At 50.8% G+C, this 27,780-nt stretch overlaps 1 protein-coding gene across 2 annotated transcripts; it reads left to right on the top strand.

Annotated features, from left to right (window-relative positions):
* Positions 1-182: 182 nt before the first annotated feature.
* On the top strand, positions 183-27,479 carry GNAI3 (G protein subunit alpha i3). 2 transcript variants are annotated; one of them, XM_033080136.2, is made up of 9 exons: positions 184-352; positions 12,915-12,957; positions 13,059-13,200; positions 14,963-15,120; positions 21,954-22,082; positions 24,639-24,768; positions 25,187-25,340; positions 26,186-26,379; positions 26,454-27,479. In XM_033080136.2, the coding sequence occupies exons 1-8, from the start codon at positions 235-237 to the stop codon at positions 26,374-26,376; spliced, it is 1,065 nt and encodes a 354-aa protein (XP_032936027.1). In that variant the 5' UTR covers positions 184-234; the 3' UTR covers positions 26,377-26,379; positions 26,454-27,479. The 2 variants fall into 2 exon arrangements, with proteins under 2 accessions (XP_032936028.1, XP_032936027.1); XM_033080137.2 differs by having other exon boundaries at positions 183-352; positions 26,186-27,479.
* Positions 27,480-27,780: the final 301 nt, after the last annotated feature.

The raw sequence follows: 27,780 nt of genomic DNA, 5'->3' as shown, positions 1-27,780 counted from the left end.
ATCATGCTCCGCTCTACCGGGGCGGAAGTACTCATAGCGTCAGCCCGTGGGACTTCATTTCCCGGCGTGCCGTGCGGCGCAGGACCGGAAATCCGGCGCCGCCTCAGGAGCCGCCCGGGCCGAGGCAGCTGCGGCCCCGATCCCGGCCCCGCTCCTGCTTCCGGCCCCGATCTCGGTCCCGGTCCCGGTTCCAGCCCCCCCGCCCCCGGCCGCCCGGCCGCCCCCGCCGCCGCCATGGGGTGCACGCTGAGCGCCGAGGATAAGGCGGCGGTGGAGAGGAGTAAAATGATCGACCGCAACCTGCGGGAAGACGGCGAGAAGGCGGCCAAGGAGGTGAAGCTGCTGCTGCTCGGTGAGGAGGGGCCGAGGGGAGAGAGCGGGATGGGGGTTTCGGGGCTCCGGAGAGATTTTTGGAGGGGCCAAGGGAGGCCTCCGCCCTCAGGAAGGAGTTTGGGAATGGAGAAGTGACGGGTCCCTGGAGGGGCTGAGGAGGTCCCGAGGGATCCTTGGGGGGGCTGGGATGATTCCTGAGGGATCCCTGGGGGAGCTGAGGAGGGTCCCGAGGGATCCCTGGGGGAGCTGAAGTGGTTCCTGAGGGATCCCTGGGGTGAGAAGGGTCCCGAGGGAGAGGGCACGGCCTATCCCACCCTTTTGGTGTTCTGAGGTGTCCCGGGATGCGGCCCATGGGCTTTTCCCGATGGAATTTCCCCGTGCTCCCTCCAGGCTGCTCGGGGGGAGGGCGGTCCCTCCCCTCCCCGGTGGGATTGGGCCAGGCCGGGGAGAGGCCCGGCTCATCCCTCGGGTCCGGGCAGGGAAGGGATGGAAGGCTGGGCTCGAATTAAATTCCCAGTCAGGGAGAGTGGGGTAAAACGGCTCCGGGTGTCCCTGCGTTTGGGACCAGCAGAGGTGGGAGATCCTGGGGGAATTAAGTGCATGGGAACAGGAGGTGTCAATTCTCTGCCTTTTGGCTTTTTCTCAGGATCTGGGAGGAGCTGGATGGAGGATTTCCCTTTAGGAGGGGTGGCAGATTCCCTTTAGCAGAGTTTTTCTGTGTTTGATCTGTGTTTTGGAGTTCTAGGAAGTGATGATGGGAGCTCAGGGGAGACACAAACTGCTCGCCCTGAAGGCTGGGGGAGCAGATTGAGATGAGATACTGGGAGAAGTTGGATACTGGGGAGAAATCCCTCCTTGTGAGGGTGGGGAGGCCCTGGTACAGGGTGCCCAGAGCAGCTGTGGCTGCCCCATCCCTGGGAGTGTCCAAGGCCAGGATGGATGGGGCTGGAGCAACCTGGGATAGTGAAAGTGTCCTGGCCCGTGGCAGGGGATGAACTGGGATGAGCTTCTAACCCAAACCAGTGTAGAATTCTGGAATTCTGTTCAAATCCTCACATTTCCTAAGCACTACACGGGGCTGATGAGCCATCTGCTCGGGCTGGTCTCTCTTTTCAAGGTCTGGGTATATATTTTTGGTTATCCTGGTTTTTCTGTCTCGAGGAGACAGATGGAGTCTGTCAGGATCTGAACAGCAGCTCTGAGTGGGTCCTTTTAGAGCAGGATGTGTGAAGGAACCATCCTGCTCCAGGAATCCTTTTTCTTTCCCATTTAGCCCATTCTCTTCACTCCCTGCAGGAGCTGCTCTGAGCTTTGTACTTGCTGTGTCCATGGAACAGCTCTTGGCTGTGTGTCAGGAGAATCCTTTGTTCTCCAGGTGTTTGTTTTGGTATTAATAAGCAACACTTGCACATTCCCTGGAATGGAATAATTCTTTCCTCATATTTTTGTATGACATTGTTCCCAAAGCACCAGAGGCTTCAAGGCCAAGATTGGTCTTATCAGCAAACTTGGAATGGGGGAGTATCCCAAAAATTGTACAGTCATCAGCTGGAATGTGCTAAAAACCAGGTGAGGCTTTAGAACTCAGAGCAGCAGCTGGTTTTGGGTCACTGTTGGCTTTGGATGGCAGGAAAATTCCTGCACTTCCTGGTGTGTCTGCAGGTAAGGAGCTTTTTAGGAGTAATTGGAATGTTCATCTGGACCTACCTCTGGATCTACCTGATCCCAGGTCAGGTTTGCACTGGTTGTCACTTGCAAATCTCTCTCAGGTATTTCCTGGTTTTAAAACTGAGTGTGGTGATTCCTGAGAATACCAGGAGTGCTGGAATCTCCCCAAACACATCCTAAAAAGATGCAGAACGGGGGATTCCCAGGAGAAATTATCTGCAGTGGGAACATCCTTTCAATGAAGCTGATGGAAAAGTCCATGAGGATTTTTCCATTGTTTGAGGAAGGGTTTTTTATCCCACATAAAACTGTCTGGACCTGCAGGGTCTTGTGTCATTCCCTGAGTGGTTTCTGTCCCTCTCAGAGAGGGCTGGAGAAAAAAGAATGGATTTTTCCTGAAGTTTGGAGCCCACACATCCTTCCCAGCTTCCTTAAAAGAGCTGTCCCAGTTTGAGATCTGTGGCTGTGGAGAGGGAGCTGGATCCTTCCCAGCTGGGGTGTGAGGAGAGAGGAGGCAAGGATGGACCCAGAATCTGCAGGAGAAGGAGGAAGAGGGAGAAGAAGGCAAATACAGTGAAATTTGGGCAAGGAGAAGTGAAATACAGCCCAAATCAGGAGATTTGGAAAAGGAATCAAATACACATGAAAATCAGGAGATATGTGGGAGAGGGCAGGAATAAAATATACCTGAAATCAGGAGGTTTAGGAAGAGAAGAGAGAGAGGAAGGGAAAGACACTGAAAATTGGGAGATTTGGAGAGAAAATAGGAAGTAAAATACAGCCAGAATTGGAAGATCTGAGGAGAGGAAAGGAAAGGAAGTCAAATACCCAAAAATCAGGAGATTTGGGAAAGGATAGGTGACCAGAAATCCCCAAATCAGGGTTTGGATGTTTTTTCCTTTCTCTCCTCCATAACCTTTATCTTCTCTTGAGCAGTGGAGGAAGGAGAGAGAATTCCAGTTGTGTTCTCTTCTTCCAGGAGCTTTGGCTTGAGGTTTTCAGCACCTTCCACCTGGAAGCAGACACCTGTCCTCCAAACTAAAACAGCAACTTTTCATTCTCTGTCCATATATAAGCCACACCTGATTATAAGCCGCACTTTGGGTTCGGACCAAAATTTTAGTCAAAATGGTGTGGCTTATAATTGTGAAATTACTGTGATTATTGTTCCATGTTGGAATCCCACTGGCAGCTGGCAACAGTGGATTCACTCTTTGGAATAGCTCCTGGGAGGCTGGCAATGGCCCAGGAGCCCTCACTCCCATTTTTCTCCTCCCCCTTGCCCCCAGGAAAAGGCTCCTTGGTGGGCACACGCAGGGCTCTGCTGATGGGGAGACCTGGCAGATTTTTCCAGCCAAGTGGAGGAGGGTGCTGGAGCTCTCCTGTTTGGGTAGGAGCTAACCCAGACCCTTCACTCATTGCAGGGCCTTTCCAAAGGTCTGCCATGTTCTTCTGGCTGTGTCTCAGGGGTCTGTGTGACCCTGAGCTCTGCCATTCCCAAATCCCTGTGGAAGTGTTGGTTTTGTGGCTCTGGCTCTGTGGATGCACCAATGTTGGACTGTTTTTGCCCAAAACACCCTGTTACCCAGCCTGGACAGCTTCCCTGGGTTTGGACGCACTGTGTAATTATATTGAATTGGTGCTACTAATTAATGCAAAAACAATTAAAAGTTTGTTTTAAAGTAACCTTAATTTGCATAATTCACCCTCCTCCACTACTCTGGGGCTTTTTCCCACTACTGATTTTTCCAACTTTTTTTCTTTCCTGAATTCCCCAAAGCTTCCTGGGCACTGCTTTGCTTGTGTTTTGGTTTTAGGTAGGGAATTGTTTTCTGGGGATGCCAATCCAGGCAGAGCTGATGCTGCAATTAATTATGTTGTTAATTGAAGTGGCTTTTCTTAGAGCACAGCAGCTGTACCTTGGGTCCCTATTCCAGAGGATCCCTCTGGGGGTTAGACCTGGCTGCTCCTCAGCTCTGCAGCTACTGAATGCCCTTGGAATGGTGGTAAGAAGCTCTGTGATGGGATGTTGGTCTCCAAATGTTGTCCCAGCAGTGGCTGCTGCTCCAAGTGTCCTTCCTTGTGGGATCTGCTGTAGGAATCCTGCTGGAGAAGCTGCAGGGAGCTGTTGTTTCTCTGATCTTGAAGGTGTCTGGCTCTGCTGGAAGCTCCTGATGACTCGTGGCCATGGGAGGATTCTCCTCACACAGTTCACAGGGACCTGGCTCAGGCCAGGGGAGATTTAGATTGGATATCAGGGAAAATTTCTTCATGGCAAGGGTTGTCCAGCCCTGGCACAGGCTGCCCAGGGCAGTGGTGGAGTCTCCATCCCTGGAAATGCTCAAAAAACTTGTGGGTATGGCACCTGGAATGTGGATTAGGATTGGACATGGCAGTGCTAGACTCCATCTCAGAGGGCTTTTCCAACCTTAAAATTCCATGAGGGCATGATTCTAGTTCATTTGATAGCAGGTCAGATCTCTGAAGGCACAGCTCTTCTCTGGGTTTTGAGCTCCTGGAAGGTCTTCCCACAGCTGCACTGGAGGCTGGAATTTCCCTGTCCTCAGGTGTGGGACTGCAGCTTCCACTCATGTTCTCCTGTGAACATGAACTCTGTACCTCCCCCTGATTTTCTGTTCTGCCCTTTTTGCACCAAACCAGATGCAGGGCAGGCAAAATGCTCCTTATCTCCAGAGTGCCTGAACCCCTGGAGTTTTTCAAGAATCAACCATGATTTATTTGATCTCCTGGAAAAGAGATTTTGTTCCACCAGGGTCAGATGCCCTGTTTTCTGCACAGTGCCATTTTCCAGCTGTGGGAAGGAAATTCTTCTGTCTCCTGTGTTGTGTGTACATCATGTACTTGTGTCAGGACACAGGGGTGAGTGTCCATTCCCTGCACTGGGATTGGGGATGGACAATTTCCAGCAGACAGCTTGGTCAAGGAATTGTGATTCCATCTATGCTCCAAGAGCCCTCTGGATATGGTTCAAGTTTCATTAAATTCTGAGGCAGAGCATTGAAATAACTTTTCTCAGAAGAGCAGAGGGAGCTGTAAAGAGGAATTTTTTAATTAGATCATGGATCTAATCTTCTGGAAGTTTGGAGTGAGCAGAGCTGTGCCTGCACCTCCTGGGATGCAGCAGGCACTTGTTCCCTGCAGAAGTGGGATTGAAAAATGACTTAGCTGGAGTTTGGAGCTGAAATGAGGGACAGATGCTGATTATTTTCCGGCACGCTCTTTGTGGTGATCCCTGTGCTGTCCCTTTGTTCCTGGGGATCCGATGCCTGGCTCTTGTTTCATGTTTTCCCAGTTGGTGTTTGGTCACTTCAGTGCCTCCTTTAACCTTCTCTGGTTACCGTGGTGGTGCTGCCTGGGTCACTTTAGAAACAAACACTGGCAATGCTGGGACACAAGCTTGGCCTCCTGGAGCTCAGGAGTTTGGGGTCTCCATCCCCTGCAAGCTCCTGGTGTTTGGGGAAAGAGCTTATCCCTCAGCAGGAGCTGCTGGGCAGGGAGAGCCTGGCTGCATGTTTGGAACTGCTCAGGATTGTTGTCCCTGCAGGAAATTCAGAGCATGTTTGACTTCTAAAAATGGGCCCAGCATAAGATGACACTTGATAATCAGGAAAACTAAGGAGTCTCTTTTCCAAGCCCAGGGCTTCCCACTGCTCCCTCTCTCTCCAAGTTATCTGTTGCTTTATCAGCCAGCTCCCATTTTACCCTTCTTGCTTGACTGTATCTCTGCTGTCACTACCCAAACTTGGATCCAAAGACCCCACACTTGGTGTTTTTATCCCATATCTCCAAGCACATCCATTTATCATGAAATCCTGAAATGGATTGAGTTGGAAGGGACATTTAAGGCACATCTCATTCGGTGGGCAGGGACATATCCACTTGCCCAGGCTGTTCCAAACCCTGTCCAATCTGGCCTTGGACACCCAGGGGCAGCCACAGCTTCTCTGGGCACCTATGCCAGGGCCTGCCCACCCTCCCAGAGAAGAATCCCTTCCCAATATCCCATCTATCCCTGCCCTCTGGCAATGGGAAGCCATTCCCCCTCATCCTGTCCTTCCAGGTCCTTGTCTAAAGTTCCTCTCCAGCTCTCCTGGAGCCCATTTTGTGCACTGGAAGGGGCTCTGAGGTTTCCACCCCTGGCAGTGTCCAAGGCCAAGTTGGATGGGGCTTGGAGCAGCCTGGGATAGTGGAAGGGTCCCTGCCCATTGCAGGGGTGGAATGGGAAGAGCTTTACAGCCCTCCCAACCCATTCCATGATGTCTGATCCTGTGTGTGTGCATGGGGAGCTGTGGGGATCAGGGGGTGCCCAGGAGGCCAGAGGTGCTGGTTTGATCTTCAACCAAGAGCCACACAAGGCCTCTCCATGGGGGTCTCCAGCCACACTGCTTGACAACAGCCATAATTCCTTCAAAACACTCCTGGGGGAGATCAAAGAGCTGGGAAAACAAATTCAAATCTGAGCTCTGTGCTCATAGAATCGCAGGGTGATTTGGGCTGGAAGGGAGTTTAAAGCTTATCCCAGTCCATCCCCTGCCGTGGGCAGAGGCACCTCCACTAGAGCAGGTTGCTCCAAGCCCATCCAGCCTGGCCTGGCACACTTTCAGGGGTGTTGGCTGCTGGTTTGTGGCTATTTCAGCAACTCCTTAAGGAATTTCTCAGAACTGTCAGTGGCCACTCAGGTCTGGGTGTAGGGGACAGGCACAGGTTCCTCCAGCCTGATGTTTCCCAGGAATGTGCAGAATTCCTGGAGATATTTCAGCCTTCTGAGTGGTCATGGGATGTTTCTAAGCTTTAAAGTAATTGTTTAATTAAAACAGGGTTGAAGCTCCAAGAGTTTCAAGGCAAAAAGGAAAACCCCTCTGTTCTGGAGGCAGCCTGGTAGAGCTGGGAATGCTCAGCCTGGAGAAGAGAAGGCTCCAGGGAGATCTTAGAGCCCCTTACTGTGCCTGAAGGAGCTCCAGGAGATCCAGACAGGGACTTTGGACAAGGGCCTGGAGTGTCAGGATGAGAGGGAATGGCTTCCCATTGCTAGAGGGAAGGGTTAGGTGGGATATTGGGAGGAATTGTTCCCTGTGAGGGTGGGCAGGCCCTGGCACAGGGTGCCCAGAGAAGCTGTGGCTGCCCCTGGATCGCTGGAAGTGTCCAAGGCCAGGCTGGATGGGGCTGGGAGCAGCTTGGGATAGTGGAAGGTGTCCCCCATGGCAGGGGGTGGAATGAGATGGGCTAGAAGATCCTTTCCAATTCAAACCATTCCAGGATTCCTTCTGTGATTCAGAATCTTCCACTGGGGCTGCTGCTCTTCCTGTGCATGTCCCAGGTACCTTTTGGTGGAGAAGCTGTGTCAGCTTCAGCCCACGTGCTCCAGTCCCAGCAGTGCTTGAATTTCACTGTTGTGATCCCAGGGTTTGTGTTACTTCTGTTTTCAATGTGCCATTCCTTAGCCAAGCCTCCACTTTCCTTCCCTCCAGAGGCAGTAACAGCCTCAATTGGTTTATCCTGTGCCACTGGCTCCTGTTCTCTCTCAGTGAGGCTGTAGCCAGCCCATGTCCCCTGTTTTATTTGAATATATTGTTTTTCCCATTGTTCTTGTGGAGCTAGCAGTGGCAACCTAATCTCTCCTGGTTCCTGTTGACTTTTCCAGCAAGAGCTGCTTTGTTCAAGCCTGCTGGTGCAAGACTGCTGCTCCTTTATCCTGATTGCCAGTGCAGTTCTCTTGCTGCTTGTGATTCTGTGCTATCCAAGTGTTTTCCAGGTGTCCATTGAAATAAAAAACCTTAACAAGGGAATATGGCATCTGTGTTCTCAGGGATGGCAGGATGTTGGGAAATGCACTGCACAGAGTGAGGCTGGAAGGAGGGAAGTGCTGAAGAGGATGAGGATTTGATAGTTGAGCTTTCCCCAGGATGCTGGAGGCTGTTGGGGGATATTCCTCATGGGATACAATTCAGGAATTCAGCTGTGGAAAGCTAAGGAGAGTGTTGGTGGGTGAGGGGAGGTGTCTGTGTTCCTTGTGGGGTGGGATGTAGGATGAGTGTTAAACAAAGGAAATGTGTTTATCAGGGAGATACCATTGGGATTTAGGGTGATTTGAGCTCCTGCTGCACACTTCCAGTGGCTCTTAAGCCATTGGATATTTTTGGACCTGAGCTCCTCCCAGCTTGGTGGTGCTGTTGTTTGGGCCCTTTTCAGCCTGTCTGAGGGGAGCTGCTTCCATTTGGGATTTGGGAGCTGTAACCACAGCCAGATGATCCAGCCCTGCTCCTCATGTGGGGGGTCCTGTCACATTCCCAGGTCTGGAACTCACTCAGTGAACTCCTGGGGTTATTCCCAAGCTGTTTATCAGGGGTTGTTGGAACTGCTGAGGAATATCCCTGGGTTTGGGACTCACCAAGGGCTGCAGCACTTCAGGGCTGCTGATGGAGTTCCTGCCAAATCCCTGCAGAGTTCCTGGCTGTTGCTGGAGGTCCAAGCCACACGCCTGTGTCAGGCCCTTCACTTTTATCTTCCTCATTTGTACTTTAATGAATTTTCTGGGTGCATCCCTGTTCCTTCCCTGAAGGATTTGTTTCAGCAGTGACCTGGTTTCTCTTCAGAAACTTGTAGATGTTCCAGGGGCTTTTGCCCTTAATTTATGTGCATGGAATTCCTTTCCTGAAGCACAGTTTAATGCAGTTTTGATACAACTTTGGGGGAGAAAAGCACTGGAAACAGGATTTTTAGAACCTTCTGCAGCAAGAAACTGGATGCTTGTGTCTGGAAGATGTAGGGAGTCACACCTTCCCCCTGGGAGAATTTTTAAAGCAAAAATCTAGGGTTGTGTGAATTCCTCCTTTGCAATTCCCAGTCCAAGCTGTGCTTTGTTGCTCCCTTCCCTGTTATCTCCAGCACGTGGCCATGTCAAGTTGCTTGGCTTCCCATCTGGTGCTCCAGGAAATCCTCAGGCTTTCTTGGGGAAGTGGTTGGATGCTAATTTCCCCCCTTTGCTTTCCCAGGGCCAGCACTGATAGAGCTGGAAAGCTGCTCCAGTTCCCTCCTGCTGCAGAGGGAGAAGGGGTCTGGCTGCAGGAACATGTGCAGGGATTGCCAGCCTTGGAGGTGGAATTCCAGCACTTACATGCTAAGCTTTCCCTGAGAACTTGGGGCGTTACTGGGATGGTTTGGGATGTTACTGGGATGTCACTGGAACACTGCTGTGTGGCTGGGTGAGGTGTGGGGGCTTTCAGAAGCTGTGATGCCTCCTGGCTCCATCTGGTTTCCAGAGGGAATAGCTGAATGCTCGTGGAAGGATGCACTGAGGACAGGGACACTGTGGAATTCTTGCCCATGTGTCCATGGAGTGGGACAATCTCTGTGACAAATGAGCTGCTCACTGTGTCCAGGGTGGGATGAAGGAGTTCCTGCTGCTATTCTGGGAAAAGAGAAGTTAAGGTTTCTGCAGCAGATTTTCCGTGGGGTTACGCCATCCACACTGAGCCCAGCCCTGGTTTCTTGTGGCAGAACTTGATCCCTGTCTGGCCCTGCTCATGGCAGCAGAAGAGAAAGGTTTGATTCTCCTTTGACAGGCAGAAATATCCCAGGAACACCCTGATTTCCATGGGTTTGAATCCACTCACATCTCATGATCTTCCAGGTCTTCCTGGCTCCCCATCTAGTCCCTGCCTAAGATCCCAGAGTTGGAGGCTTTGCCTGAGGAATCTGGAAGAATTCCAGTGTAACTCTGTCCACTCTTGATGTGAATTTCTGCTGTGGAGCATCAGTTTGCTGTAGGCTGAAGCAGTGTTTTAGTAGCATTTAAATTCCCATTTGTTCTTGCCCTACTGAAGGATTCAGCCACACTGGGTATGAACAGCTCACATGGAAGTTCCCAGAGCTGGGAATGAAGGGTGCAGGATAAAAGCTGCTGGGTTGGTCCAGTGTGGGTCCCTTCAGGCAGACCATTTCCAGTGGGTTGGAAAAAGGGAAAGAGCAGCTTGTGTGTGTTTAGAGAAGCATCAAAGGACAGAAGTGAGACCTGCAGATGGTGAAAGTAGGTCCAGAAAGGAAGAGTCAAATGGGAATGATTGGCTGGAGTGGAGTGAGAGAACCTTCCAGGCATTGCATCCACACCCCCTGCCATGGCAGGGACACCTTCTACTATTCCAAAATGCTCCAAGCTCCATCCAGCCTGGCCTTGCACACTTTCGGGGGGGGCAACCACAGCTTCTCTGGGCACCCTGTGCAGGATCTCCCCACCCTCCCAGGGAAGAATTCCTTCCCAATATCCCACCTATCCCTGCCCTCTGGCAGTGGGAAGCCATTTCCCCTCATCCTGTCCTTCCAGGTCCTTGTCTAAAGTTCCTCTCCAGTCTCCTGGAGCCCCTTTAGGCACTGGAAGGGGCTCTAAGGTGTCCCCAGAGCCTTCTCTTCCCCAGGCTGGATGCCACCAGCTCTTGCAGAGGGGCTCCAGAATCATGGAATCCAGGATTGTTTGGGTGGGAGGGGACCTTAAAGCTCATCTCACCCCCTGCCATGGGCAGGGACACTTTCCATTAAACCTGGACACTTCCAGGGATGGGGGGGCACAGCTTCTCTGGGAAACCTGTGCCAGGGTCTCACCACCCTCACGAAATTTCTTTCCAATATCCCATCTAATCCTCCTTTTGCCAGTGGGAAGCTGTTGCTGTGTGTCAGACTAGACATGGGCAGTGTTAATCCCTTTTTTCCCTGGCATTGCCCATCTCCTGGGCCATCCCAGCAGGAGCTCCAGCCTTCCATTCCAGAGCTGGAGCTGGAGGGGAGATGTTTTTCAGTGAGTGTTAATGAGGTACCTTGTCAGGGTGGCTCTTGCCTGAGAGAGAGAGAGAACCTAGAACAACAGGAAAAACTGCTTTAGGAATAACAGCTCACTGCTTGGCCATGGCTGAGGAGCCAGTTTGGAGTAGTGAGTTGGTGAGGAGACAGTTTGGAGGATGTGGGTTCCTACTTTCTCCCTCTGAGGTAAGGTGTGAGTAACCTTGGAGAGCACAGTTCCTGCTCTACCAGGCAGTGTTTGGGGTTGAGGGGGGAAGGGAATCTGTTTGGAATCAGTGCTGTATTGGCAAGGCTGGATCTGATGGGGTTGGTGACAGGTAGAACAGAGATTATTTTGGGATAATCTAAGGAGGAAATGTCAGTAAATATGGTGCTGAGAAGGCAAAAGCAGAGGTCAAGTCAAAAGTCCCTTCTCAGCCTGAATTTGGGGCTGTTTGGGGACACCAGAAATTTGAAATCTCAGCACTTGGATCCTGGGAATGTGGACAGAGGATGTGGGAAATAAAAGAGAAGGATTTGTGTCCTCCCAGGGTGGAAGTGCTGAGTCCACAGGGTGTTAATGTTTTCATTCCTCACCACAAACACTGAGCTGCTCTGGGAGAGCTGGGAATGTTCACCCTGGAGGAGGGAAGGGTTCAGGGACACCTGAGATCTAAAGGGGCTTCAGGAGAGCTGGAGAGGAACTTTGGGCAAAGGCCTGGGGTGACAGGAGAAAGGGGAATGGCTTTCCACTGAAAAGGGCAGAGTTAGATGGGATAGTGGGGAGAGATTCCTCCCTGTGAGGGTGGGCAGGCCCTGGCACAGGGTGCCCAGAGCAGCTGTGGCTGCCCCTGGATCCCTGGAAGTGTCCAAGGCCAGGTTGGATGGGGCTTGGAGAAGACTGGAATAGTGAAAGTGTCCCTGCCTGGTGCAGAGGGTGGAGCAGGATGGGATTTAAGGACCCTCCCAACCCAAACCATCCTGGAATTCTATGGGTGTTTTATTCCATCTGGGCTCACCTGAGTCATCTATCCAAACCCAAGCAGGTCCAGCATCATTCCTTGCCTACAGCCAGCCCAGCTCTGCAGCTCAGGGAGGCTTGAGGCTCTGGAGCCCTCAGGCAGTGGCAGAGCCGGCTCAGATGAGCTCCTGCTGCCACACGAGGTGAAATCCTGGAGTGAACACTGTACCTGCCTTTGGGACAGGCATGGAGAGCAGCTCTGCTGGGCTCCATAAACCAGGATAACTGATGCTTTGGAATCCCAGGTGTCCACTGCCCTGAGCCCTGCAGGAGGGACTTGGCTTGGGAGTCCTCTGGGATCTGGAACAAAAAAAATTAGAAAAAACAGGGAACTTGCTGGTTTTTTTGCAGTCAGGAATAACTGACCCTACTTCAAGGGGTAAATTGATCTCCCAGGGCTGACTGCCCTGCCTCTTCTTCCAGGGCTGACTGCCCCCCCTTGCTCCCAGGGCTGACTGACTCCCTCCCAGGGCTGACTGACTCCCTCCCAGGGCTGACTGACTCCCTCCCAGGGCTGACTGACTCCCTCCCAGGGCTGACTGCTCCTCCCCTGGGGATAAGTGATCCCCCCAGCTCTGCAGAGCTCAGGATCCAGGTGTTCTTGCCATTCCTTGAAGGAAGGCTGTTGGGATGCAGACGTGCCTGCGGCTCTGAGGTTTCACCTGGAGATCACTCACAGAGGGTCACTTCCCCCCTGCCTGTTCAAGGCCTTTCCTGCCCAGCTCAGTGGCAGTGGCAGCATCTGGTGGTGCTGAGGCACTTTGGCTGTCTTGGCCTGGAGTGAGGGATGGGAGCTGCTCTGTTGGATAAATCCTCATCCCAGTTCTTCAGACCTGCCTCCCAGTTAGCTGCCCTTGCTGACCTCTGGAAACTGAGAAATTCCAGGGTTTTTAGCCAATGAACTCATGGTGACTGTTGGCATCTGTAAATAAAGTCTGGGAGGATGTTCCAGGGCACTGCAGTGGAACTCTACTGCCAGCAGCAATGCACAAGGAATATCCTGCTCCAGCCCCCATCACCTTCTCTGTGGGAACTGGAAATAGCAATTCTACTTTTCCTTTCAGTTTCATATGGTTAATTGGATGTTTTTTGTGCTTTTCAGGTGCTGGAGAGTCTGGGAAAAGCACCATTGTGAAACAGATGAAGTGAGTGCAGGCTGGAACCTTTGTTTTTGTGGGAGATGGGATAAAAAATGTGTGGTGCCCTTCTGGTTTGGCTTGGGAGTAATATGCTGGTTTCCTTGCAGGATTATCCATGAGGATGGCTACTCAGAGGAGGAATGCAAACAGTATAAAGTGGTTGTGTACAGCAACACCATCCAATCCATCATTGCCATCATCAGAGCCATGGGGAGGCTAAAGATAGACTTTGGGGAAGTTGCCAGAGCAGTAAGTATTGCATTTATTTCTTTAGCCTGAAATATTCCTGTGTTATGAATCCTGGAGTTTCAGCATTCTTGTGTAATTCCTGTGTTAATGAATCCTGGAGTTTCAGTCCAGGGCAGAATACCTTTGTTACAAGATGAAGTACCAAAAAACCTTTGTAACTTTAGTGTATTAGCAGTACAAAACATCAATATTTTACTGGGCTTCTGGGTAAGAACATTTAGTAATTTGAATGCTCAAAAAAACCCAAAACAAAACAAAAAACCAAAACAAAAATCCCTCAATCTTTCTCTAAATTATTTGAATTTTGGGGAATTTTGAGTTTGAAATTTTGGGAGGTTTGAGGCCCTGCTTTTCCCCTCCCCTCCAGCTTTGCTCATTCCCTGGCCTATTTCCTGCATTTATGTCCAGCACTTTGAGCTGGAAGTCAGGAAGCCTTGATCCTTGTGGTGGTGGGAAAGGCACAGAGTGGGAACTGGAGACTCCTGAAATGTGCAGGAGAAAGGAATTGTGTCAGCACAGGGCTCCACTGTGACTGCTCTGCCTCATGCTGCATTTGATCCAGCCCTGGATCGTTTGAATTTATGGTATTTATTTTGGATTTATGATTCCAAGTCCTGTCCAAAGGGCACATCTTCACTCATATGTTCACCCAGGCTGTTGCTCAGCTGCTGCTTCACATCCTCCCAGAGTTCTCCTCCACTTTTCTTGGTGCTTTTTGAAGCCAAGTTGGGATCTTGGAGCTGGAACAGGAAAGATGCTGAGTCCAAGTCCTTTCTCAGTTACCTGTCCATGCTGAAGTGGCTTCACAAGAGCTGAATGCCAGGAATTTTCACCATCCCAAAGGGCAAAACCCTTGTCATGCTTTCCCAGAAAAAGGCCAAATGCATCAAACCATGAAGTGACCTACAGAGATCCAGAAATGGGGTCCCTCTGCATTTGACTTAACACCTTAACACCTCGATAAAGTGGATTTGGGATCAGCACCCTGAAGTTGGCATGTGCAGGGTTTGGGGCTCAGGGGGGAGGAGCCAGTGTTGGGGGGAGAATGCTGGGATAGTGGAAGGTCTCCCTCAGCTCCCAGAAGGACCTGGCAGGTCTGATCAGGGTAGGAATAAAAGCAGAGGGGGTTTTAGGGTAGCATGAGACTCCCTGTTCTAATCCCTGGGTAACCTGGACAAGAGCAGCTCCTGCTCTGGCTTCTGAGGGGGATTGCTCATGCTCAGATCCTGATCAGTCCATCCCATCTCCTGATTAAATGTTTTATTCAGGAATCAGTCTCCCTGACTTCTGACAGCTCTAGCAGCAAAAGGCAAATCCTCAAAGCTTTGCTCCCATCATCTCTCAGAGCTCACTTTTTTGCCCTTTTTCCTGTGCTGTGCCACACCAGCTGAGGTTTTCCAGGTAAAACCTCCAGTTCATTGGTCTCTTGTAGCACATCAGCATTCCCACTTTTTCTCTGAAGCATGTCACCAAATGACTGAAATTCCAGAATTTTGATGGGAATGGTGCCTTTGGAGCTGGGATCCCTGTAAAAGCTCTGTGGCCATCCCTGATCAGAGCATCTCACCCCACAGCTCCACAGCCTGGAGCTTCTACCCCAAAAATTCCCTTTCTGGCTGCAGGAGGTAAACATCTCCATGACCTTTGGGAGGAAACTGGATGGGCTGGAGTGTGATTAATGAAAGTAGTGATGAATTCATGCTGAGATGTTGCTGGAAGGTGTCTGTGGATGGCCATCCCAAGATGTGTTGCTGTCCTGCAGGACGATGCCCGGCAGCTGTTCGTGCTGGCTGGCAGTGCCGAGGAGGGAATGATGACAGCTGAGCTGGCTGGAGTCATCAAACGCCTCTGGAGAGACCCTGGAGTGCAGGCCTGCTTCAGCAGATCCAGGGAGTACCAGCTGAACGATTCTGCATCCTAGTAAGGAACCAACACCAGCTCCTGGGCTCTTCCAGCTCCCCCAATGAACCAGGAGTGGGGTGGCACTGGGTGGGAAGGTCCTGTGTGCACTGGTCTGACTGGGTGGCACTGGGGATGGAGTGCTGTTTGAATTCTCTCTATGGAGCATTGGGGAAAACCCCACATTCCTTCTTTAGTGCTTTGGTTGATTTAATCCTGGAGTGGTTTGGGTTGGAAGATCTCATTCCACCCCCTGCCATAGGCCTGGACACCTTCCACTATGCCAGGGTGCTCCAAGCCCCATCTAATCCCTCCCTAAACACTTGCAGGGATGGGGCAACCACAGCTCCTCTGGACAGCCTGAGCCAGAGCTCCCCACCCTCACAGCAAGGGGTTTCATCTCATTTTGAAAAATGTGAGTTTTGACAAATTTGCTGGTTTCATGGAAGAAGTTGGTGTTTTGTGCTAAGGTGAACACGAGCCCAAGTGTGCCAAGGGGCCAAGGGCACCTGACTGGGATCAGGAGCAGGGATCCAGCAGGACCATCCAGTGCCTGTCCCCTGTGCTGGCCACTGCTGAGGCCACACATCCAACCCTGGGCTCAGTTTGGGGTTTCTCGTGACAAGAAGGACATTGAGGGGCTGGAGCCTGTCCAGGGAAGGGAACAGAGCTGGGAAAGGGTCTGGAACACCAGGAGTGGCTGAGGGAGCTGGGAAAGGGACTCAGCCTGGAGAAAATGAGGCTCAGGAGGGACCTTGTGGCTCTGCACAACTCCCTGCCAGGAGGCGACAGCTGGGGGGATCCTGCTCTGCTCCCAGGGAACAGGGACAGGAGGGAAAATGGCCTCAGGCTGGGCAAGGGCAGGCTCAGGGTGGACATCAGGAGGAATTTCTTTGTGGAAGGGGGGCTCAGGCCTTGGCAGGGGCTGCCAGGAGCAGTGGTGGAGTCCCCATCTCTGGAGGTGTTCATGGAACAGCTGCATGTGGCACTCAGTGCTGGTGCTGGTGGCAGGGTCAGTGGTTGGAGCCTGGAGGTCTTTTTCAAGCTCAGTGATTTTGGGATTCCAGTGAAATGGCACAGGTTTGTGTCACCTCCATTGTCCTGCAAAGGGGAGCAACGCTCCTAGAATTTCAGCTGCCACTTCCCTGACATTCAGCAATTTCCAAAATGGGATCCCCTCACCTGGCAGGTCAATATTCCCAGTTTTCTCCTTACAACTTTCCCTTTCCTCCTGTCCCTGGCAACTCACAGGCAGTGCTGCCTCTAAACTGTTCTGATTCTAAAATCTTCTTGTCCTGGTCCTAAGATCAATGTGGTTGCTGAACAACTGGAAGGTTCCAAGTAAATAAACAGGCTGCTAATGGAATTTTGGTGAAATGCCTCATTTTTTCCAAGGGCAGGTTAGTGCAGGAAGGGGAAATTGTTCCTTTGATGAGCAAAACAGTTGTTGTTTTCTTCCTCTTTTTTTTTTTTTTAACTTGTATTCTTGGTCTCTCTACAACAAATATTTGACACTCTGAAAGTTAATTTTCAGCATTTCCAGCTGAAAACTCAGTTTAAGCTTTAAACATTGGAAAAATGAGTTGGGAAGAGCTTTGTGGAGAAGTTTTAGCTGTACCACAGCTCACTGCCTGCAGGATTTTGCTGTTCAGAGCATATTTGAGCTTGAAAATAAAGCAGAATACTTAATTTGCAGCACCTTGGCAGGGGTTTGGATCAAGGGAAGGGCTGACAGGAGCTTTCTTGGATTTGTGCATGGCTTTGCAGCAGGAAAGGAGGGAATTCAGGTTCCAAGGGAGGAAAGGGATTGATGAGGAGGAGGAAAGGAAGGAATGATTTCATGGAAGGATGTGAAGAAGAGGAGGAAAGCTGAAGGACCTGGGCAGAGAGCAGGAATGGGGCTGAAGGAGGAACCTTGGTGTGTGTCTGGATGGCTTTGGAAGAGGAGGAGGATGAAGGCAGCTGGAGAAGTGGAGCAGATTGGGAAAAGAGGGTGTTATCCTGCTGTTGTAGGTACCTGCTTGACCCAGCTGCCCTCCAGAGGTGGCATTTTGAAGGGCTCCTCCTTTTCCTGGATATTTGCCACCCACCTGTGTCCAGGTCTGGCTGCTGGGAGGAGCTGGCACAGCCTGGGATGGGGACATTGCACCCAGGATGAGCCACCCAGGCATTTCCTGAGAAATGCCCCAGAAAATTCAGCTTCCTGTCCCAAAAGCACAGGAAGTTGCACCAAACCAATGTTAGGATGCATCTGCAGCTCAGCAGCTCCACAGTTGGGAAATGCTGCTGGGGGTTCATTTCTTCACAGCAAATTCACACCATTAAAGGGTTGGTTCTTCCACAGGACTTGCAGAATTCCCAGGATTTTCCTTTCCCTGCACACATTAGCTCTGGTGTTCCCCAATTAATTCCCTTGTCCATGCTTAGAATCATGGACTGTCTTAAACTGGAAGGGACCCACAAGGATCATCAATTCCAGCTCCTGGCCTTGCACAGGACATCCCAAAATGCCACCCTGTGTTTGGGGGGATTTTTCTCCATGTCCATGAGCATTGTCCAGAGGCTCCTGGAGCTCTGGCAGCCTTGGGGCTGTTCAAGTGCCCAACCCAAGGAGGGATGTCCTGCACTCCTGTTTGTGGTGGGATGATGCAGGCTTTGTCCCACTTCTCTTGGGAATTTCTCTTCCCTGTTCCTTTCATTATCTCCTACAAACAGCACTGAAACTTCAGCTGTTAAATCTGTGCCCCATTTGATGGTTTTCCAGCTGAAATCCAGTTTTGTGCTGTGTTTCCAGACCAGTTCTGATTCCACATCAGGTTCCAGGGCTGAGACACATGGAATGGAGGAAGAGAGGAACAGACAAGTAACTGCTTGTGGAAATCAGGTGGCATCAAAAGCAAGGGTGCTGTGGCAGAGAGCCAAGCATTTCAGCTTGGAATTGTTCCAGAAGCTCCCCTTCCTGCTGTTTCCTGCATCACTGGGCACTTTTCCCTTGTGCAGGCAGAGATCCTGCCTGTCAGAGCACTGGTCTGGCAGACTGGAGATGGTATGGGAGCAGAGAAGGTGGAGGGTAACACTAATCCAAACAATCTCTCCTGGTATTGTAGTGTTTTCCATGTTTTCTTTTTTTTTTTTTTTTTTTTTTTAAACAACACTTGGGTAACTCCTGGTCCAAGCTGTTGATGTGTAAATGTGCCTTTCCCAGCAGCATCCGATAAAGCCCCCTGGGTTTTGTGGAGTGTTGCAAACATTCATTTTTTTAACTTGCCTTTTTGCAACTTCCCATTTGTCTTTCCCACTAATGTGAGCAATGGCTCTGTGGCTGCCAGCTCCTGCCTCCAGCCAGGGCTGTGGAGGAGCATTTGGGACCTCTGTGCACAACTTGGGAAGGGAAATGAAATCCCATCTGATTCCATGGCAGGGACACCTCCCACTGTCCCAGGCTGCTCCAAGCCCTGTCCAACCTGGTCTTGGGCACTTCCAGGGCTGGGGCAGCCACAGCTGCTCTGGGCACCCTGTGCCAGGGCCTGCCCACCCTCCCAGGGAGGAATTCCTTCCCAATATCCCCCTCTAAATCCCTGTCTGGGGTGCAGCAGGGTGAACATGAAGGATATTTCTATTTCACACATCTCCAGATTTTCAAGATACTTGAAAATGTCACCAAGCACATAATGCTTCAAAGTGTTTTTGTTCCTAATTCTGATGCTTTTCGTGGATTTCAGGCAGATCCCATCCTGTGGAAGCTGTAGGTTATTATCTGCAGTCTCATGGGCAATTAGCACAGTTCCTGATCAACCTTTCTCTAGTCCTGCACATCTCCTCATGTTCCCAAATGCCAGTTCTGGCCTGAATTCCCTGACATGGTGCTGGATAAAACCTAGATTATTTCTAGGTGGGGTTTTCCTTCTCATTTTCTCCCCTCCTCTTTTTCCCCCTCCTCCTCTTTTTCCCCCTCATCTTTTATCCCTCCCCTCCTCTTCCACCCCCTTTTTTCCCTCCCCTCTTTTCCCCCCTTCTTCTTTTTCCTGTCCTCCTCTTCCTCCTTTCCCCATTAAGGACTTTCAGAACCATTTGTGGCTTTGAAATTCTTCTTCCCAGCACCAAAAGGAGTGACTTGTAAGGGAAATGCCCATTGCAAGGTTGCTGTGAGCAGGGTGAGGAGGGGAGTTCTGTTATATTCCTTCTCATTTCCCAGCATCCCTGCCCTGCCATCCGTGCTTCCTGGAGCTGTCTGGGTGTGGGATTGAGACAGGACTGCCAGTGTTTCCTGATCAGAATTCCTGGAATTGCCAATACAGTGTGATCAGAGAGCTGGGAATGTACAGCCTGGAGGACAGAGGGCTCCAGGGAGATCTTACAGCTCTTCAAGAGCTGGAGAGGGGCTTTGGACAAGGAATGGAGTGACACAAGAATGGAGTGACACAACCCTTCCACTGCCAGAGGGCAGGGTTAGATGGGATAGTGAGCAGGAATTTGTGGCTGTGAGGGTGGGGAGGCCCTGGCACAGGGTACCAGGGATCCCTGGGAGTGTCCAAGGCCAGGCTGGATGGGGCTTGGAGCACCCTGGGATGGTGAAAAATGTCCCTGCCTGGGGCAGGGGGTGGAATGAGATCTTTTCCCTCCTGGAATTCTGGGATTCAGTGATCTCTGCACACACAGACATTGTGCCAACCTGGCACAGGATGTCCCAGGAATGCTTGGAGAGTCAGCAGGACAAAGGAGTGACACTGGAGGTTTGATCAGCACATTTTTTGTACTCAGGGCTTCATTTTCAGCATGAAAAAAGGAAAACAAACTCATATTGGCTTTTTGGAAGCTTGTGGTGTTGAAGGATGAGGAATAGCTGGCTCTGTGAACACAGGGAAGGAGGGACACAGCCTCAGCCTGTGGAGGTGAAGGGGGTGGTGGGGAGGGGTTGAAATGTGTGGGATGAGGGGACACAGCAAGGTCTGTGTTTGTTCTCAGAGCTGTTTGTGAGGCTGTCTCTGACTGGGCAGCTGGGGGGCAGGAGCCACTGGGAGCAAGGAGATTCAGACTGTGCTTTTCCAGGTTTATGGGGTATCTTTTTCAAGTTCCACTTCATCTGAAATACAAGTGGCACTAGCTGGGCTCCACAGCCTGGATTTTTGGGAGGGCACAGCTGCTTCCTCTGCCCACACTTGGCAGGACTTCCAGGGTTTCCCAGAAATCCCCTTTGCTGGGTTTTCCAACTGCTTACATTTCCATGGGATTTGCCCTTTAGGTCTCTCTGGAATTAGTCTGGCAAAGTTTATTGTTTCAGGCAGCACCACTGAATTTGATCTGCCTTATTCCCTGATGGAGTTTGTTTGATGGGAGTTTGCCAGCTCCATTCCCTCCTCCCTGGTTGCACCCAAAGCCTTAATTAGGAATTATACCACTTTCAGTGCCCAAAATTCCAACTGGCTGTTGGGAGCAGGTGCTTTACAGCTTCAGCTTGGCCTTGGCAGTGCTGGGATAAGAGTGGGGCTCTATCTTAAAGGACTTTTCAGCCCAAACAATTCCATGATTTATCACATCAGTGGTGTGACCTGGATGAAAGTCAGGCTTTGGGGAGCTGCTGGGCCAGTTCTTAGCATTTCCATTGGCTTCTGATACATTGTAGGAGATACTGGTGTAGGGGAGAGAGAGGAGAAAAAAATCTGGGCATGTGACTGCCTCAGCATGGTGGAAGCTGAGGAAGGGAAATACCTTCCAAATCATGTTTTACTAAACTAAAACTAAAGCCAGGCCCAGCCCTGGTCACACACAGCTTGCAAACCTGCCATCCTTCTGGGGATGAGAGGGATGAGAAGTCTGGCTCTTCCTGGACTAAACCCACTCTCAGATCCCAGCTCTGTGGGAAAGGCCCTGTGGCACAGGGCAGGTCCTGGCAGATCACTGAGCTCTGGGGTTTGGAAACAGGGCAGGGCTCTGCAAGTCCTGGCCAGGGGGATGCTGGAGCTGCTGGAGGAGGGATGTGTTGCTGGGATTCCTAACACAGCTTCCAGGTAGATGGGAAGAAGCAATTCCTGGCTGACAATAGATCTGTGATAATAATGTGTGATTTGGGAGGGTTTATTGCACCCATCAGAGCCCTCCCAGTGACACAGGGCTGGGGTGATTAAAAGCTGCTCCTGAGGAGGAACACTGCCTGTGCCATCCCTGCAGAGCTGTGGGATCTGTGTCATCTTTGTGAAAGAGGCTGAGCCTGGAGGGAAGATGAGCTCAGAGGTGTTGCTGGCTGGAGTGGGATTTCTGATCCTGCTGGGAATCATCTGTACCTCATGCTGCTGTGCCTGAGAGCTGAACTCCTAAAGGAATGTGCTGGGGCTGGAATTAGTCGAGGTGTTGATGGGAAAATTTCTGCAAGGATGTGGCTTCTTCCAAGGCTGTATGCTCAGAGAGTGCTTTGTCAGCTTGTTGGGGAAGGAGGTGACGGAATCTGCCTGGTTTGGGATGGTTTTTAAGGCTTCATCCCTCCCTCCTGGCTCCTTTGATGCATCCCTGCCCTTTAACAGCAAACCCTTGGATTTATTGCCTTGTGCTTTGAAGCGAGAGACCTTGACTGTGGATTGCCCTGGGAAATCCAGCCCTGGCACAGCTCTGCATTCCCTCCCTTCCCTCCCCAGCCAGCTCAGGTCCACCAGCACCACCTCCAAGGTCATCCAGGGAGAGGTTAAAATCCCCAAACCCCCAAAACATCCCTCAGGACAGCCCCAGGGGGTTGTTTGCTTCGAGGTCTGTGCTGTGTGAGGGAGATAAATAAATTCTGTGCTTTGTTCTGCAGTTTATAAAAGATTCATGGTGAGGCAGCCGACTAAAAAAAGCCTCTTGTGTTGTCTCTTCTGGTTTAGTTACCTAAATGACTTGGATAGAATATCCCAGCCGACCTACATTCCAACTCAGCAGGATGTGCTGCGGACCAGAGTGAAAACTACAGGAATTGTGGAGACTCACTTCACCTTCAAGGACCTGTATTTCAAGTGAGTGGAGGGCTCTGCCCATGCCCTGCACTGGGGGCACATCCCACACTTGCTCCTGGTTGAACTCTCCTCCTTCCCTCCGTTATCCCTCTCCGCTGGCACCGCTCACTGGAGAGACCGGTTTGACTTTGATTTGCCTTCTGTTCTTTTCAGCTGCTTTTATGTTGGAATCGCAGACACAGGTACTGACTGCTCGTTTCCAGGATCCAATCCCAAAAATACTAAAAGGACACTGACTGGAGTTTGAGTTTGGCTTTAACCCTTTCCTCAGAGCAGAGGAACCGAGTTGTGTGCGCAGCCAGGCTGTGGCTCCGGGATGCATGGTGTGCTCCATGTGTTCCTCTGGGAATTGCCAGCCTGGGCCTGGCACTGTAGGGGCTGGGACTTTGCAGTCCCCTCTGCTGATCCAGTCCCTGCCAGGCTGTGGATCCAGCCTGCTCCTGGCAGTGTCCCTTTACATGTCACTAACGAGCTTCCTCTAACCTCAGAGCGGCTCCCGCTGCCTCCATTGGCTGAGGCTGCATCCCTTCTTCCTCACCTTGGATCCCTGTAGCTCCCCTTCCTGCTGCTTAGGAATTCCTTGCTTTGGATCCCATGTGTGCTCCTGACAAGCAGCTGGAGCCCCACAGCATTCCTGTGCTGGAGAGTGGCTGTAGAACAGTGCAGTGCCTGTGGCTCAGCCTCCTTCCCTCTGTCTGTGCCAATGGTTTGGAGCCTTTCCTGCTCACATTCCCAAAAATCATCTGTTGGCTTATTTAGAAATGGGGTGTGAAACACTGATGGAGTTGCAGCAAAATCCGAGTGGTGCTTCTAAAATCCAAGGGTTTTTACAGGATCCCAGGCTGATTTAGATTGAATGGGACCTTAAATCCCATTCAGTCCCACCCTCCTGCCATGGCAGGGACACCTTCCACTATCCCAGGTTGCTCCAAGCCCTGTCCAACCTGGCCTGGGACACTTCCAGGGATGGAGCAGGCACAGCTGCTCTGGACAACCTGTGCCAGGGCCTTCCCACCCTCCCAGGGAAGGATTCCTTCCCAATACCCCATCTAACCCTGCCTTCTAGCAGTGGGAAGCCATTCATCTTGTTCTGTCCCTCTACACCCATGTCCCAAATCACTCTCCTGCTCTCCTGGAGCCCCTTTAGGCACTGGAAAGGACTCTCAGGTCTCTCTGGAGCCTTCTCCTTCTCAGCTTACCTGGCTCCAGAGCAGAGGGCTTCCAGTTCTTGGAGCATCCCCATGGTTTCCTCTGGAGAAGGAAACTTTTGCACAGTTTTTGGGAGAACAACATTTTGGTTTCCGATCTGTGCAATTTAAGAACATTTTTAACAAAAATGCCAAAATACTCTGCATCATCGATGTATTTATGCAGCTTCTGCTCCATCCAGGGAATAACTTGTCTTCCCATGGTGATGGATTGGGATTAGCATCTCCAGTGTGTTCCTTTAATCTTCTCCACCCTCCTTCCTGATCCCACACAGAGCCATTGATCATGTGCAGGGCTCCAGACACACGAGGTGCAGTCCCAGAGGGATTTGCTCCACAATGGGAAGCAGTAATCCATCAGAAACCCTGGTGCTGCCAGCTCTGCTGTGATATTCCATGTCAGACATTAATAATGGGATGGGGAAGCCACAGTGACTGGAATTGGGATGAGCTGAGTTGTCAGGGATGCTCTTCCTTCGTGGATCTCTCTGTGCTACTGGCAAATTATTCAAGCCATGTAAATATCCTGGATTGTCACAGAGATTTCCATCTTTCCTTCTGGACCGGAGGGTTAAATATACCATGGGAGTTAGTTTGGCATCATTAAATCCCCCCCTGCACAGCTCCTTGTCTGATCTGGGAACAAATCAATATCTATGACTTAATAACTCAGATATTAACTTGATTTAATTAAATCCCAGTCCTGGGCTCTCATCAAAATATTTGGATGAACAGGGGGCTGGAACTACCTGTGACACAAATTCCTATTTAATTAGAAACTAATTCAATTTATACAGAAATTTCATAAGCACTGCTCAGCCTTTAACCTCCAGTACCTCAGATTATTTTTAAATACATGAAATTATTTCTTAACCCCCTTAATTTCCTCCTGGGTTCCAGCAGGAGCTTGCAGGTAGTGTGTTCCAAATAATCCATTTCCCTGGAGGTGCTGTGAGAAAGTCAAGTCCAGTCAAGTGAATGGGTTGTTGCTAAGGAAATAGGGAAGAGAACAAAATCAGCAGAGCTCTGGATGGTGACTGCCAGTTCTTCCTACTGAAAACCAGAATTGTGGAATGATTTGGCCTGGAAGGGATATTAAGTCTCATCCAGGGACACCTGGAACCAGACAGGCAGGGACACCTTCCACTAGCCCAGGTTGCTGCAAGCTCTATCCACCCTGGCTTGAAAGAAAATAGAGGATTCTGCTTTAAAATCCCCTCTCCCAAGAAGGGAATTTTAAAACCCTGTGTGTTCCCAACCTGCTGCTCAGCCTCTCCCATCCTTGGGAACTGTGGGGGGCCGGGCAGGAGGGGCTGGCACAGCTCCTGAGCCACTTCTCCCCTCCCAGGATGTTCGACGTGGGAGGGCAGCGCTCGGAGCGGAAGAAGTGGATCCACTGCTTCGAGGGGGTGACTGCCATCATCTTCTGTGTGGCCCTGAGTGACTATGACCTGGTGTTGGCTGAGGACGAGGAGATGGTGCGTGTCCTGGGATTTATGGCTGCAGGGAAGGGAGCTGGGAGCATCCTAGTTCCATCCTGCACCAGGCTGGGATGTTCCTGGTGTACTCCTCTCGTTAAATTGGCTGAGATCAAGCCCTCCTTGCATCAGCTGCTGGAATCCTGTCCCACAGAGTGATAAATGCAACCCTTCTGTGAGGTTTTCCACCTTCCTGGTTGCTGGGGTATGCCTGGAGTTGTTCTCATGGCTTGTTCCCTGTGTGTGAGTCACTCCAGGAAGGGCCATGAGGAGGTGACTTGTCCCCCTGTGCTCCTCCTGGGGCAATGGCAGGGAGGATGTGTTGGTGACACCCCAGTTTTGGCTCTGCTCTGTGCAGCAGAGCCTCTCCCCCACCCCACCCTTCCTAACGTCTCTCCCGTTGGATTTCCTTCTCCAGAACCGGATGCATGAGAGCATGAAACTCTTTGACAGCATCTGTAACAACAAGTGGTTCACAGACACCTCCATCATCCTCTTCCTGAACAAGAAAGACCTGTTTGAGGAGAAGATTAAGAAGAGCCCACTGACAATCTGCTACCCAGAGTACACAGGTAGGCTGGGATCACCGGGATCATCTGTGTCACCAGGCCAGGAATGAGTGAGTCAGAGCCTTGCACAACCCAGAATCAATTCCAAACTTTTCCCCCAATTCCTTCCCTGTGCCTCCTGTACAGCATCTCTGGCCTGTTCAGTTGGCTGGTAGCTCATTTTCTTGGAAAAGAGCTGTGGTTGGGAATAACCTTTGTCCTTCCCTGGAATAAAGTGTTGCATTCCAACAAATCAAGGTCACTCCTCCATTTCCACGCCTTACTGGGACAATAATTCCATTAAAATTTAATTTTAGAGGCTATGGAACTTAACCACTTCTTGCTCTGGCTCCTGTCTACGCTGGAGTGTCCATGTCTGGCACAGATTGTTCTGGAGCCCATCCCTGCTGTGCTTCCACACAGGTGAAAGGTTTTACCCAGGCACTGCTCAAGGCGTTTACATGTTTAAAAAAATCCTTCAAATCTTTTCAAAGCTGTTGATTTCTGTGATTGCCAGAGAAGCTGTGGATTCCCTGTCCCTGGAAGTGCTTGAGGCCAGGCTGGACAGGGCTTGGTGGAGTGTTCCTATTCCTGGAGGGGGTGGAAGGAGATGGGATTGAAGGTCCCTTGCAGTCCATAACTCCCATGATTTGTTACTCTTTGTGCAGCCTGGCTGTCTCAGCACACAGCAATCCCTGGATCCCATGTCCGAGGTCACTGCCCAGGGAATAGACTTCAGGTATCCCAGGAGGAGTTAATGGTGGATTTGGATTTGTAGCTGGATAAGGCAGATGGTTGCAAGCAGCTTAGTATGGACTTAAAAGCTCCCGTGAGCCAGTGGGCAAAGCCAGGGATCTTCTCCTTTGCAGGCTCCAACACGTACGAGGAGGCAGCCGCCTACATCCAGTGCCAGTTCGAGGATCTGAACCGGAGGAAGGACACCAAGGAGATCTACACCCACTTCACCTGCGCCACCGACACCAAGAACGTCCAGTTCGTCTTCGACGCCGTCACCGACGTCATCATCAAAAACAACCTCAAGGAGTGTGGGCTCTACTGAGAGGTAACTGCAGCTCGGGGTGTCCTGCTGGGAACAGCTCTCTCTGCTCCCTTCTACATTCCTGGTTTCCTCCCCAGTGTTTCTGCCTGGTGAGCCCCAGCCTTTTGCTGCCTCGTGGGGACAGCGACGAGCGTGACCCAGGAGCAGAGAACATGTGGAATCCTGGAATTCTTTAGCACAATCTTCTGTCTTAGGGACCTTTTATTGCTGTGGGATGTGGAATTAGGGCACGGTGAAGCCACGTAGTGGGAGTAGATCCTCCTGGCATCGTTGGACGGCGTGGTCTCCGGGATGTGCGGTGGATTCCAGCTGGATTCCAGACCTTGGATATGTAGCTTTCTCTCTTCCTTTGGTTATCAAGCCACCACTAGTCTGTTTTTAAGGTTATTTTTTTTTTCCATCGAGAAAACTATAACTTTACTAAACTTTATTTCTTTATTTGCAAACCTTGTTTTAAAAATAATAATAATTAAAAAGCAACAAAAAAAAAATCACTTAACTATGCACATGTGAGCAGATCCTGCAGAAAATATTCCTCTTAGCAGGAATTCCTTGTTTTTAACACTTGCTATGGCCAGGATTTAATATTTCTGCAGCTACTAAGGGATCCTTAGACCTTCAGCTTTTTTTCCATGTGTGATTTGTTACCATCCTGCTCCCCCCAGGCTTTGGGAAAGGCTCCTGCAGCAGAAGGAGGGTTTAGGTTCTGTTGGGGGTTTGAGCCCAGTTTTATGCCAGTATGGGAAGGGATTTGTGCTCAGCATAACCTTGGCTCAGTGGGGAGAGGAGCTGAGCCCTCGCTGGGGGGGAATTTGCTGCTTCCCAGGTCCCAAACCACTGATTCCTGTGCATTTTTTGGGATAAAAACGGTGAATTATTCTGTGCTGCCTTTCCCATGGCCCTCCCTGCCCAGCCCTGTCCTGAGCATGCCTTTACTTTGTCTGTGTGGTGCCAAATCCCTGTTTCCCTCTAGTGCCATCCCTAACCAGTCCTACATTCCTTTGCTGATCCATGATTGCATCCAGACTCCTCCCAGTTTGTCATGTGTACAGTTGGATCTGTTAGACTTGTTGGCAGTATTAAAATGGTGAGTAAAGATTGTAGCCTTTTCTCCACTTTATTCTTCCTTTTTTCAGGAGTGTTCCCAGCTTTTGTGCTTTGCTGGAGAAGGAAAGGAAGAGCTCTGATGGGAACTGGGTGGAATTATCTGGACAGGGAGGTTCCTCATGCTTTATCACCCACCACTGTTGGTGCTGTGCTGCTCTCAAAGACTTGGGTCATGCTGGCACAACTGGAACATGCCAGGAATCCCCTTGCCCATGGGATTATTGGGCAGGTGGATAATTACTGCTTATTTATAGCCCAAATCTCACTGGCTGCTGTGACCCCCATGGGAAATCTGCT

The sequence above is a fragment of the Catharus ustulatus genome, chromosome 25 (genome assembly GCF_009819885.2).
Source record: "Catharus ustulatus isolate bCatUst1 chromosome 25, bCatUst1.pri.v2, whole genome shotgun sequence".
Lineage (NCBI taxonomy): Eukaryota > Metazoa > Chordata > Aves > Passeriformes > Turdidae > Catharus > Catharus ustulatus.
The sequence above is the reverse complement of the archived record's forward strand: the minus strand, read 5'-3'. Positions and strand labels throughout refer to the sequence as shown.